General features: G+C 39.3%; 1 protein-coding gene across 4 annotated transcripts in view; it reads right to left on the bottom strand.

Annotated features, from left to right (window-relative positions):
* The window catches only part of LOC105006661 (cadherin-7), a 205428-nt gene that overhangs the window by 125060 nt on the left and 65857 nt on the right, over positions 1-14511 (bottom strand). For all 4 annotated transcript variants that reach the window (XM_013132042.4, XM_020045166.2, XM_020045164.3 and 1 more), the window contains one exon: positions 1814-2108. In XM_013132042.4, the coding sequence (XP_012987496.1) occupies positions 1814-2108 (295 nt within the window). The remainder of the gene's footprint in view (positions 1-1813; positions 2109-14511) is intronic.

Genomic DNA, 14511 nt, shown 5'->3' with positions numbered 1-14511 from the left:
TTGGGTAGTACATTTCGATGAGGCGGTGGCCTTGGTCTGCCATTACACTCACTATGCCTTGTAATGAGCCCTCCACCTGGTCTTTTGGGCACCTCTGTCTGACGCGTAGACCTGAAACCCTTGAATCGGCAGCTCAAAAGGCCTGCTGTCCTCAAGCATCACCACGTCTTTTTTTGACATCCCTGAGGCGTGATTAAGACAAAGTCTTCCTAGGCCCCTGGGCCAGGAGATCTACTGTGTGTATGCGGCGAGGAACCGCAGCCTAATTACTTTAATTAATTAAATTCCTGATTTCCTCTAAATTGAGGCCATTCATCATGGGTAACCGGTCTATGCCCATTAATGATTTAAACACATCTATAAAGAAGTTATGGAGGACATGAGGTGCCTGGCCCACTCCTGTACTTTATGGCACTGTAAATTGCCCTGAGCAGATATTTACAAAGTGTGTTATACATTATTCACATGCTGTTCTAACAACTTTAGATGAAGACCTTGGCAGATTTCGGTGATGTACTGTAAATAAACCAGAAAGTGTTGTTTCCACAGTGTGTGTGTGAGTGAGTGAATGGAAGTGTATTTGTTACTGCAGATGATGCGCTAAATTGCTCTCTCTCTCGTATCTCCCGTGGGACACAAGACACCCTTGTACTGTAATCCCTTACTTCTTTAAGCCAAAGCCCTGCACTGTGTCCCCATTGACTCTGGGTTGTCTAATCCTTATGAGATCTCAATGACTAGGTTCTAAATGTTATAAGCAAAATGCAGCATTGGACTGGAAAATATTCAGACCACTGCCTAGCATAGGCTCCACTTAGGCTTTACTTCATACCAAACAGTATCTGTCTCTAAACCTCCATGTCTACACTTGTTTGCATCTTTGCTTATCAGCCAGAGACAGATAAGACATGTAGACGCAATGTTCTCCTGTCTCTGGATCTACATGATGAGAGTACTGAGGCGGAATGTGTTTGCGGCTGTCATATCACTTAACCCTGAAGATTGGGACATTGTCTGCCACTTGGCTTGTGGTGCCAGTTATTCCTCTCCCTGGCAAATTGTCACATGAATTTTAAATGGAAGCTTAATCCACACTCCCTATTCTGACAGGATTGCATCACGGTGTCCCCAGGCGCTGTGAGGTGAGCTTTTTTGGGGGGTTGGGGGTGGTGAAATATCTCAGCAGGGTCTCTGGTGCATGTCCTGTTGGATTTGAATAATCTACCATCTTTTGGGTCTTTGTTTGTCTAAGAGTTATTTCATCACTTTCATCATTTAACTTAGCAATTAGCTTTATTTTTGGCTTGTGAGATTCCCTCTTGTTTTTCACTCTTTTAGGGATAAAATCCACATAGAAACAAAAGCAGACTCCACTGCAGAACAATGGGAGCCACTTAAATGAACTGACCTGTTGCAGTAATTACTTTATAGATGGCCAGGTGAGATATTGGAGCTTTTAAAACCACACAGTGTTTTGAAACCACAACAGTTAATGAAAACAATAGAGGGAAAATCTCTCTGTGTGGATAAGGACCCTCTTCAGCACTTATCTCACGACTTGCTAATACAATTGTGGCTATGGCAATCATGCACAGCCTGACAGACAAATGAATGCCACGGATTCAGTTTCATGTTTATAATAAAGCATGGCTCGGTGTTCATTAATATCGGAAGCTAGAGAGATGAGAGAGACAGTTAAATAAAGGATATTATATTCTGTGGTGGGTAAATGAAAATAAGCGACCGGACAGATACATACAGAGAGACAGAAACGAGAACAAAAGGCAAACAAACAGCAGTGATAGCGGCTCACCCAGTGCTGACATCTCTGGCACCCCAGCCATGTAGGGCCCATCCATGAACTTGGGCTCATTGTCATTGATGTCCTGGACCTTGACTACAAACTCTGAAATGGGCTCCACAGGGATTTCAGTTTTTCGGTCCACAGCCCGAGCCTGCAGGGTATAGTAGGCTTGCTCCTCCCGGTCCAGACGCTTGGTGGCATGGATGTCCCCTGTGCTCTCATCAATGGTAAAAATCGAGGTGGCACCCTGCCCGGAGAGCACGTACTTCACCTTGCCGTCCCCTTTGTCCATGTCTGAGTGGAGCTTTAGTACAGCAGAGGATAAAGGAAAAGAGAAATGATTTGGTGACTTGCAAAAACATCAAATCATACACAGCAAAAAAAAACTTTGGGTTGCTTTTCCAGCCCAGTAGTGTAGATGGGCTACTGCTGATTGGTCATTTAGTTGGGTACTTTTTGCCAGATTAATTATTTTTAAACAATCTGTTTTAAGTGTGTACTGTACCATGATCAAGCCATTATGTACTGTACATACGTAGTGTACATTTTGGTTTTCCTGTGTCAAAAAATATGTGCCAAAAAAAGAACGAGTTGAAAGTTAACATTAATTAAAGTAAAGAAAAATCTCAAAGCTTTATGAGCTATGCTGTATACAGTAGTATGGCTGTCATATGCAGTCTAATAAGCATTCTGATGGGAATGGGCTGCATTGTTTCAAGCAACCTGCTCACAGATTAGTGTAATAAATATAAAGCAGGATTAGTTAGGAGGCACTTCACTTTTAATAAGCCAAGGTGTAAGACTTCAATGGAAAGAACATACTCCCTACCAAGCGTACATTTGAGCAGGACTCATAAAGCTCTGGTCCAAAACAAGACAGTATTTAAGGAATAAAATCGGATTAACCAAGGTTTTGTGATGCATAATGTATCCTAGCAGACGGCTCACTGTATTCTTTTTGTTTCCAAGTCAACAGGTAAATCAAATGATTCCCTGGCAATCATTGCAGACTTGGTGTATGTTTTATATACCCAATAGAATGTCAGATGGACACCAGAGGTATTTTATTCAGGGATTCTATCAGGCTCTTGAAGAAACGGCATGTCTTGAGCATAATGATGATATTGGTTGTTTTGGCATGCTTTGCCATGCAACTCCTGGCACCCCAGTAGGTAAGCTGTATGTTTATTTACAATTTCTAACTTGTCAATTTCTAGCTTGTCAACTTGAGATAAATTGTCAACCGCAGGGTTGACGTGTCACAGTAATCTTTGCAAACATTTCTTTATGAAAACTCATTATTGAAATGTAAAAAGATAGTGATTTGTTTGAATCATCTAAACACTTATACAATGACTAGAAACTTTATATCAAATGTTTTCAACTAAACATGGGATGTGTGACTATCCCACCCAAGGAATAAAGGTATACTTAACTGTATTAATTTGTAACAACTAAAGTTGTAATTTTGTACACTAAATAGTATTAAAATGGTATGATGGTAAAATGGTATGACAGTATTCCATATAAGTCAGTGTGTAAGAATGTACCCAATTACAGTGGGGAGAACAAGTATTTGATACACTGCCGATTTTGCAGGTTTTCTGTAATTGTTATCATAGGTACTCTTCCACTGTGAGTGACTGAATCTAAAACAAAAATCCAGAAAATCACATAGTATGATTTTTAAGTAATTAGTTTGCATTTTATTGCATGACATAAGTATTACTGCTCAGATAAATGATTTTAAACTATTTTCAAAATGGCCTAAGACTTTTCACAGCACTGAAACCATATGGGAAGCAGCATCAACGTATGTGATGAAGAAAGTGTGTGTGCTTTATGTACTTATTGTCTTGTCAACTTCAGCGCACAGTGTTCAAGTTATGTATGAGTCTAGTGAGTGAATGTAGACAATAGTGTAAAAGTGAGACAAATGCAGGCAACCATTTGATCAAGTTGTTTCTCAAGGCCTGGAAATAGAAACTAAACTGTTCTGAAAGTTTTAGACATGAAGTACTTGTAATACTTGCTATGTTAGACATGTAGTAGTATAGAAAAAAGACTAGGACTTTGGTGGCTGGATTAATTGGCTATTTTTAGGGCCTTCCTTCAACACCCCTTGGTGTAGAGGTCTTGGATGACAGGGAGTTGGCCCTATGGGTTCTTAATAATGACATATTTAACCTGAATTTAAAAAAAATCTATTTGACATTATAGACATTTTTGTGTCATTCAGTGGCAAAAACTCCTGCTTCAATACATTTTGTTTCATGTAACATAATAAACCTCCCGAAAAAAAGCATCCAAGGGGATGAATACTTTAATATCCTGTATGTTGTTCCGTGATGGAGCAAGAGAGTTGAAACTTAGTAATTGCTCCTGCACATCACTCTGGATAAAAGGGTCTACATCACGTTTCATTCACAACTCTCTGGGTGTGTGTGGACCATGTTAATTGTTTGGTGATGTGGACCCCAAGAAACCTGAAGCTCTCTAACCACTCCAACAAGTGTTGTTGATCTGAATGTAGTCCACAATCAAATCCTTTGTTTTCGGTGTGGGAGGGATTTTTGTTCAGGCAACACAATGCCTGGTCCCTGACCCTCTTTCTAAAGGTTGTCTCGGGAACATCAGTTTTCAGGCTTACCACCATTGTGCCATCAGGAAATGTGTTAATGCGGTCGAGCACAACCATGCAGCTGTGAGAAGGGACTAAGCACACACACCTAAAATGGCCCCTATGGCCAAGGTGAGGGTGAGTGTAGCGGATGTATTGTTGCTAACCTTCACCACCTTTGGGAAGTGCATCTATGGTGTTCTGCTTGAAGCTAATTGATCTAAAGAAGTGGGTCAGGGTGATGTTGAAGATGTTCTTGAAGACAACTGCCAGCTGGACTGCTCTCCGAATGCACTCTGGTATTTCCTTTGGGCCCTTGGCCTTTTTGAATGTTAACCTGTTTAAAAGTGTTCAGTGTATTCCTTTGAATATTCCGTAGGACATTCAGTTAGGATCCAATCTGTTAAGTGTGTTTGCAGTACTTTAGTTTAGTATCCACTTCATCTGACCATTTCTTTAGTGAGTGCACACTTGTACTACTTGTTTGAGTTTTTAGGAAGGAAGCAAGTGAATACAGTTCTGGTCAGATTTGTCAAAGCAAGGAAGGGTTGAAGGAACCAAAAAATGTCAATTCTATTTACACATACAATGATTCTTCATTATTTATTATAGACATGTATACCTATGTACTTGATCTCTGTTCTAGTAGGCTGTCATTGGAATGTTTATGGTTTACAGATGTTTCTGTAAATAGCGAATGCAGAGACAAAGGGGTTGCTTTTATTTGCCTAGCTTGCATGATCCTTGAGATAACACCCCTGTGTCATTAGAACAGACCCAGGGATTGATAAGCGGTCTATTCTACAGGACTGGTTTTGTTTTCCTTAGGTCAGTTAACCGACCCCCACTACTTTAGTTTTAGGACATAACCAGACTGAGGGTTTGAAGAAGCTCTTCTTGCATTTTCCTCACTCCTGCCTGCATCTTCAATCTCCGGAGAACTGTCTATCTTTGATAATTGTACTGTAATTTGAATACTCTCTTTATATATAACATTTGTTTCATTAATTCATTGACTATTTCGAATTAATCTAAAACGGTTCAAAATCCAGGTCCACCAGGGTGAAGGCCTTGTATCCATTTTAATCCATGTAAATATACAGGACCAATCAAAAGTTTGTAAACAGGGTTTTCTTTATTTTTCCTATTTTCCAAATTGTACAATAATAGTGAGGACATCAAAACCATGACAGAAAAATTATGGAATCATGTAGTAAACAAAATAATTGTAACTTCATAGTAGCCACCTTGATGACAGTTTTCCCAACTTTTGCCATTGTCTCAACCAGCTTCATGAGGTAGTCACCTGCAAAGTTTTTCCAACAGTCATGAAGGAGTTCACATAGGACTTAGCACTTGCTGACAGTTTTCCTTCACCCTGCTGTCCAACTCATCCAAAAACTGTGTTGAGGCCGGGTAATGGTGGTGGCCAGGTCATCTGATGCAGAACCATCACTCTCCTTCTTGATCAAACAGGCCTTACAAAGCCTGGAGGTGTGTTTTAGGTAATTGTCCTGAAATAATAATCCTACATTTAAGTTGATTGTGTTTTGAATTATAAATAAATCACACACAGTGTCACCAGCAAAGCACCTCCACACCATTACACCTTCTCCTCAATGCTTCACAGTGGTAACCATATATTTGTGGATATAATCTACTCACCCACTTTGTGTCTCATAAAGATATACACTCACTTAAAGGATTATTAGGAACACCTGTTCATTTTCTCATTAATGCAATTATCTAATCAACTAATCACATGGCAGTTGCTTCAATGCATTTAGGGGGTGTGGTCCTGGTCAAGACAATCTCCTGAACTCCAAACTGAATGTCAGAATTGGAAAGAAAGGTGATTTAAGCAATTTTGATCGTGAGCATTGGTTGTTTGTGCCAGGCGGGCCGGTCTGAGTTTTTCACAATCTGCTCAGTTACTGGGATTTTCACGCACAACCATTTCTAGGGTTTACAAAGAATGGTGTGAAAAGGGAAAAACATCCTATGTGGCAGTCCTGTGGGCGAAAATGCCTTGTTGATGCTAGAGGTCAGAGGAGAATGGGCCGACTGATTCAAGCTGATAGAAGAGCAACTTTGACTGAAATAACCACTCGCTACAACCGAGGTATGCAGCAAAGCATTTTTGAAGCCACAACACGCACAACCTTGAGGCGGATGGGCTACAACAGCGGAAGACCCCACCGGGTACCACTCATCTCCACTACAAAAAGGAAAAAGAGGCTATAATTTGCACAAGCTCACCAAAATTGGACAGTTGAAGACTGGAAGAATGTTGCCTGGTCTGACAAGTCTCGATTTCTGTTGAGACATTCAGATGGTAGAGTCAGAATTTGGCATAAACAGAATGAGAACATGGATCCATCATGCCTTGTTACCACTGTGTAGGCTGTGGTGGTGGTGTAATGGTGTGGGGGATGTTTTCTTGGCACACTTTAGGCCCCTTAGTGCCAATTGGGCACCGTTTAAATGCCACGGCCTACCTGAGCATTGTTTCTGACCATGTCCATCCCTTTATGACCACCATGTACCCATCCTGTGATGGCTACTTCCAGCAGGATAATGCACCATGTCACAAAGCTCGAATCATTTCAAATTGGTTTCTTGAACATGACAATGAGTTCACTGTACTGATATGGCCCCCACAATCACCAGATCTCAACCCAATAGAGCATCTTTGGGGTGTGGTGGAACGGGAGCCTCGTGCCCTGGATGTGCATCCCACAAATCTCCATCAACTGCAAGATGCTATCCTATCAATATGGGCCAACATTTCTAAAGAATGCTTTCAGCACCTTGTTGAATCAATGCCATGTAGAATGAAGGCAGTTCTGAAGGCGAAAGGGGGTCAAACACAGTATTAGCATGGTGTTCCTAATAATCCTTTAGGTGAGTGTATGTTGTATATGTATGCGGTTGGAACCAAAAATCTAAAATCAGACCAAAGGATCGATTTGCACCAGTCTAATATCCATTGCCGATTTCTGAGGTTGGGAACTCATTTCTGAGGTGGGTTAAACTTATCCTCTGCAGCAGAGGGAACTAAGGGTCTCCTTTTCCTGTGGCGGTCCGCATGAGAGCCAGTTCCATCCTAGTGCTTCAAGATCTTTGAGATTGCACTGGAAGACATTTTCATAGATCTTGACATTTTCCGGATTGACTGACCTTTGTGTCTAAAAGTAATGATGGACCATTGCCTTATCTTATTTAGGCTGTTCTTGCCATAATATGGAATACTACAGTATAGACAATGTACAACACAACTGATTTGCTCAAAAGCAGTAAGAAGTCAATTCTAAACATTTATTTTTAACAAGGCACACCAGTTAATTGAAATGCCTTCTGGGTGACTCTCATAAAGCTGGATGAGAGGCTGCAAAGAGTTTGTAAAGCTGTCATCAAGGAAAAGGGTGGATACTTTGAATAATCTACAATATGCAATGTATTTGTTTTACACTCTTTTGGTTAGTACATGATTCCATAAGTGGTATTTCATAGTTTTGATATCTTCACTATCCTTTTACAATGTGGAAAATAGTAAAAATAAAGAAATAACTTGTGTGTTCAAACTTTTTCAAAACCACAAGGCCGATACAGTTTTTCCCTTTCAGTAGTGCTTAGCTCAGTAAAAATACAACATTTATAATGAACATCAGTATTTACAAAAATATATGTAGTATTGTATTGCTGTAGTAAAATTCAGGGATGCAATTCTGCACATTCTGCTACTGACTGAAAAAAAATATTTGGTTTATGTATTCAATAATTTTATAACATTAGTGAATTACTGAGTGAAAGAAACTGTTTCCATATAAATCTACTCAGAAGTGAGTATATTACAGAAAACATGTTTGTCAGTAGGTCTTATTACAAAGCATATCCCTGTAGAACACCCCTTCCTTCAGTTAATCTAGCCCATTTATACAATGTCATTGCTAATTTTCTGGTGTAATTTAAAAAATCCACTGGCATAATGCACAACTATCGAGCACTCTAGTTGCTTCTCTTGCAAAAAAAATCTAATTTCTTTATTTGCCTCCCTTAAGGTGTGCAAAACACAGCATGCAGCACAGCCGAGCACAGCGGTGTAACTTAAAGACTCACAGCCAGCAACCAAGCAGAGAAAGTACAAGAGTGTGTGCGGAACAGAACACAAAAACCCCAGTGAAATCAATACTGACACTTATCGTCACTTTGTATGCAGACAGTCCTCTTGGGACAATCTCACTTGATTTGTGTTTACCTCAGAGCGTTAAAAAGAATGTGAATGAAACTTTAAGGAGAAACATCATCACCAAGCCCATCTCTCATCTGTTATTATCAATATGTATGGCATATTTCTATCACAGTTGCTAAGATGTTTGATTTTAATGGTTCTAGCTTAATGGGGTTTTAATCTTTGCTGTGCTGTTCAGTCACAGTGGGTTAGCACTGTTGTTATTGTGCTGGCCATGTCTCTTTTCTTCCTTCCGGTTTGGCTGACATACTATACAGAAAAAGGCATAGAAGGCTGAAGGCCTTGGATGAAAATAATAGTTTTTTTTTTTTTTTATTAAATCCCGGATTCATGTTTCAAGCTTTGTATTTCCCCTGGTCTCTCAAGAGGACAGAGAGAGTTTTCTTCTATTCAACGCACTATGTGGACACAGTTTTGAGCCAGCGCAAATACAAAGCCCATACCCAGAAGCAACCAATGAGCAACACAGGCTTAGGTACTTCCAAACAGCTACTGCTGCTCAGGAGCACCTTAATCAACAATCGCCCTGCAGTAACGTTTCCCAGCATGCTGCGTTTCGAATGGTCAAGTGTAATGGGGTTTCCACAAGAATGGTTACATGGTTCCCAAACAGGCCAAAACAAAACCTTGACTGTTTTTTGTGGTTACAGGCTAATATAATAAAAATGTAGTAGTGAGGAATTTAAAAAGGTAGCGTAAAGAAATTCTGCCTTATTTGTAGACTACAAAGTCAAACTAGATACTGGAAATAATTTATCGAAAGATATTAACTTCATACATCCGGGAATGTATTAGTGCAATGAAAATTGTTTTCTTATGAATGTGTAAGGGAGATGATATTGCTTGTTTTCCTTACTGTGATATATTTTTACAGTAGAGCAATTAATTCTGTCCGCTCAATTCTTCAAAACATAGAGTATATGAAGCCCAACACTAGGTTTGATTTTACAGTACAAGTTAGACTGCCATATGGGTGAAGAAAAACTAAACTGTAAAGCGAAGGGAGAAAGGTCATTTTCAAGCCTAAAGGAGATAAAAAACAAAGATGAGAGAGCATGAATGCAGCTGTCACATACTCTAGCTCTTGCTGTGCTCGGTGTTTCATTTATTCACATCTCACCCCTGGCACTGGTGAGAAAGCCATGGTGCACCTTGCCTCTGCTTTGACTGTTCACTAATCCACTACCCCTAAAAATATGTGTGTGTGTGTGTGAAAAGATCAACGTGAATATTAGACGTTTTTCCAGGTTGGCAAAATCTTCATATAGAGCATGGGAAAAAACTAAGAGACCAATGCTAAATGATCAGTTTCTCTGGTTTTACCATTCATAGGTATGTGTTTGAGTAAAATGAACAGTTCTGTTTTATTCTATAAACTACTGACAACATTAATCTCAAATTCCAAATAAAAATATTGTCATTTAGAGTATTTATTTGTAGAAAACAACAACTGGTCAAAAAAACCAAAAAAATATGCATTGTTTTCAGACCTCAAATAATGCAAAGAAAACAAATTCATATAGATTTTTCAACAACAAAATACTAATGTTTTAATTTAGGAAGAGTTCAGAAATCAATATTTGGTTGAATAACCCTGATTTTCAATCATAGCTTTCAATGCGTCTTGGCATGCTCTCCACGAGTCTGTCACATTGCTGTTGGGTGACTTTATGCCACTCCTGGCACATAAATTCAAGTAGCTCGGCTTTGTTTAATGGCTTGTGACCATCCATCTTCCTGTTGATCAAATTCCAGAGGTTTTCAATGGGGTTCAGGTCTGGAGATTGGACTGGCCATGACCGGGTCTTGATCTAGTGGTCCTCCATCCAGACCTTGATTGAGCTGGCTGTGTGGCATGGAGCATTGTACTGCTGGAAAATAAAATTCTCAGAGTTGGGGAACATTGTCAGAGCAGAAGGAAGCAGGTGTTCTTCCAGGATAACCTTGTACTTGTCTTGATTCATGCATCCTTCCCAAAGACAAAATCTGCCCGATTCCAGCCTTGCTGAAGCATCCCCAGATCATTACCGATCCTCCACCAAATTTCACAGTGGGTGCAAGACTCTGTGGCTTGTAGGCCTCTCCAGGTGTTGGGCAAAGCTGAAACTTTTACTCGTCAGAGAAGATGACCTCACTCCATTCCTCTGCGGTACAATCCTCACAATCTTTTGCAAACTTCAGCCTGGCTCTTCTTTGCTTCTCATGATGGTCTTTTTTCTAGCTTTGCACGACTTCAGCCCTGCCCCTAGGAGCCTGTTTCGAACCGTCCTCGCCGTGCACTTCACCCCAGCTGCTGTTTGCCTTTCTTTTGGTAGGTCACTTGATGTTATCTTACGGTTGTTGAGTGACATTCGAATGAGTTGACGGTCATCTCAGTCAGACGGACAGTCGTTTTCACCCTCTGCCAGTCTGTAACTTTGTTGTCCCCAATGTCCTTTGCTTGACCTTGTTCTTATGAACTGCCATCTTTGATTTTTTTTTTGTCATGCTGAATAGTCATTTTTTAATTCTAATTACCTTTGAGGTAATACTTGCACTGTTTTTGTCATCCAGCTGGTCCTATTGCAAGAGGATAGTGTTGACCACAGCAGTGGTTTTTATACTTTTCCTCGTTAAATTAGATTTGGTTCAGGTAATCACCTAATCAGTACCTCATTAAGTAAAATGAGGTGTGCCTGTGTTGGAATTTAACAGACACTGGAATGGAATGGTTGCCATACATGTAGAGATGCTGATTTAAGAAAAATTAGGAGTGGTCTCTTAATTTTTTTCAGAGTTGTATATGACTTCAACTGCCCACTAGGGTCACTGTCACCTCAAAAAACATGTTGGGCTAAATGCCACAAAGTCTTGGGGCCTGATATATCAATGTTGCCAACGTTTCTAACAAAATTTGGGCATATGTGGAAATCCTCTGATCAAAATTATTGGGACCAAACTGGCGTACGCAACACATACGCATGCTTCTGTTCATAAATCAGACCCATACTATACATCTGCAAATGTTAACGAGCTTACAGTCTCCACTCAATGAACACCTAAGGTAGCCAAATTAGCCCTAATTACTACATCATTTCAGTAGATACAGGAAGCAAGGTGGAGACCGGTCAGAAAGAACTTACAAGAAAATACTTTACCCATAATGTGAAATTCACATAATATTAACTGATATAGCTTCTAAAAAAATGTTCTTTTTCAAAACGTATCAAATAGCCCAACAAACAGTCAAATATTCTGCATTGCAAGACGTGGCTGTTGTTGTAAATAAAATAAAGTGGACAGAGAATAATCAAGGTGGATGCGAGAAAGCGATTTGCTGCACTCCTAACCAATATCCAAACTACACGAGTTGGGCAAAGTGTGACAGATATTTCTCCCATTGACCTGCAAATCGCTGGCATCACTGGGGAGATCTGAGTGGAAAAGTCCTAGATGAGGACACCGACATGTGACTGTGGGAGGGTTGCAGTAAGTGAACATTTGCCATTAGGCTTATCATAACGTTTCAACTTTGCATTCAAGAAACATATCAATACAGACATAAAATTAAAGCAAAAACAGGTCAAGCCCAGTTCAAGTCATGTGGGCCTAGGACGTATGCGTTATTTTCTCTACAGAACAAGTAGCCTATCTACAGTGGCATCCCATTGCGGGGCTCTGCAATTTGGCAGCGGTCAACATGTTTTCGAGTGAGGACTGGTTGTGGCGGTACAGCCGACGTGGTCTTGCAAACGCAAGAGCTGTTAAAAGAAACTGTAGCCTAGAGAGTAGCCAAGAAAGTAGGCTATATAATAATTCAGAAGTTTTTTGACTCTTGGAAAGACATTGTATTAAAATGATTGTTCCATTTGAGTGAAATTTATTTTACTTTTAATGCTGCATAGCTATAGCCTATAGGCCAACTTTTATTTTGAGTAGGCCAATTGGCTGTTTTATTCAATTTGTGGTGAATAAGAGTACCTATTTTATGTTATCTTAATTTTCATTCTGTGAGAATTGTAAATAAAAGTCATTTCTGAAATGTAAATGTCAATTTTGTCAAATAAAAAAACACAAAGAAACCTCTAGGTCGTAAAAGTGAGAATCTTTACAAAAACCGGCATAATGTGTAGGCTATGGTAAAATATACAATGTTAAATGTGTAGCTTTACGCACATGCACATGATGCCATTGTTTGTCTTGCTTTCAAATGTGTTTCAGTTGACATTCCTCTACCATTTTTTCCAAAATAGCATGGTACCATAATCTTAATACCCTATTCGAGAAATTGCCATTTTCAATAATGTTTTGAAGCAATTAAAAACATGAATGAAACACAAATAACAAAATAGGCCAATACATCCTTAGATTTTATGTTCAGATAAAAAGTCTAATTCTGGAAGATCAAGTGTTATTGGATTTATTGTAATGACTTAATATCTGACAGACTTTTTGTGTGTAATGTAGCCCAATCATATTGAACTAGAAAACAATGGTATAGAAACCCTTTCCAAAGACATAACCCATAAGGTAAAATGCTTATTCTGTCTTTGGCATGTAAACTCTAACATTGATTGATCCCGCAAAAGGTGTTCAATTGGTTATAAGCTATTCCCATTTGTTTTCTATGTCCTCTTTATATGAAAGTATTCACTTTACATTACGTTGCTTAGTTTGAGTAATCAGAAAGTTGCATTACTGATTACAAATGTGGACAAGTAACTGTAACAGATTATAATTTAAAAGTAACCTTCCCAACCCTGTGTATACCCAACCTGGTCTCAGGGGCCTATGCAGACTATTTTACATGAATCTTTGACATGAATCATTCGTAAGATATATTACGTTAGGTAAAGTAACGTTAGAGTAATAATCCAGAAAAAAATAAACAACAGGCCATGTTTCAAACCCAGGTCCTTCCACTCCCCAGACGGGGGCAATACCAACAGCTCCAAACAGGAACTTCCTGTTAGAGGAGGTGAATGGTGGTGTTACAACATCAATATGTTATAAGTAATTTTCTTTCTAACCCAAACCTTAACCATAATGTTAACCCCAGTGCGGTAATACCTAACCTTAACCCAAACCCTAACCTGAACCCCAGTGCTGTGATACCCAACTTTAACCCTAACATTAACCCCAGTGCTGTGATACCTAACGTTAACCAAATTTTTAAGTTAAAATCCATTTATTACATATTGTAGCGACTTGGATAAAGCCATTATTTCTTATCTGATATCCATAAACCCTGTGTGGAGAAGTGGATAGGGTGCCTGCCTTAAGACCTGAATGTTGCAGGTTAGAAACACAGCTCGTTTGTTTAGTGCAAATTCATAATGAATGATACGTTTTTGTACCCTTAGTAAAAGATGATACAGTTAAGCCGAAAATTATTTTTTCTGCTCACCAGCCACTGTGGCTAGTGGTTTTTCAAATTAACTAGCCACTCAGCATTTTCACTAGCCACAATTTTGTTGTTGGGAAATTAGGCTACGTTTTATTTGATGACAGCTGACTATGGTGTGCTACATCGTAGCCTGTCTTGTTCACACTGTCGATTGCCAGCCCGCAAGGCAGCTAATGCATGCTAAAATGTCCTCCCTAATATCAACCAAATATACAAGCAATATATTTATTCTTAACATAGACCTAATAACATCTTAATTAAAAAGAAATATGAAATCAACCATCAGCTTTCTTCAATATTATTGTTGTCTATTTTCATTATTTTTGTTAATATTTTTGTTAATAATAAAAAACAGAGCTGTATATATTACAGCCATGTCACATTATATTTCTCCATCCTTGCCTTGATGCCACATCATTGATCTTCCTCTTTAGACTTCAGCTGTATAG

This window comes from Esox lucius, chromosome 21 (genome assembly GCF_011004845.1).
Source record: "Esox lucius isolate fEsoLuc1 chromosome 21, fEsoLuc1.pri, whole genome shotgun sequence".
NCBI classification, from domain to species: Eukaryota; Metazoa; Chordata; class Actinopteri; order Esociformes; family Esocidae; genus Esox; species Esox lucius.
Note: the sequence above shows the minus strand (reverse complement) of the source record. Positions and strands in the feature narration are given on the sequence as shown.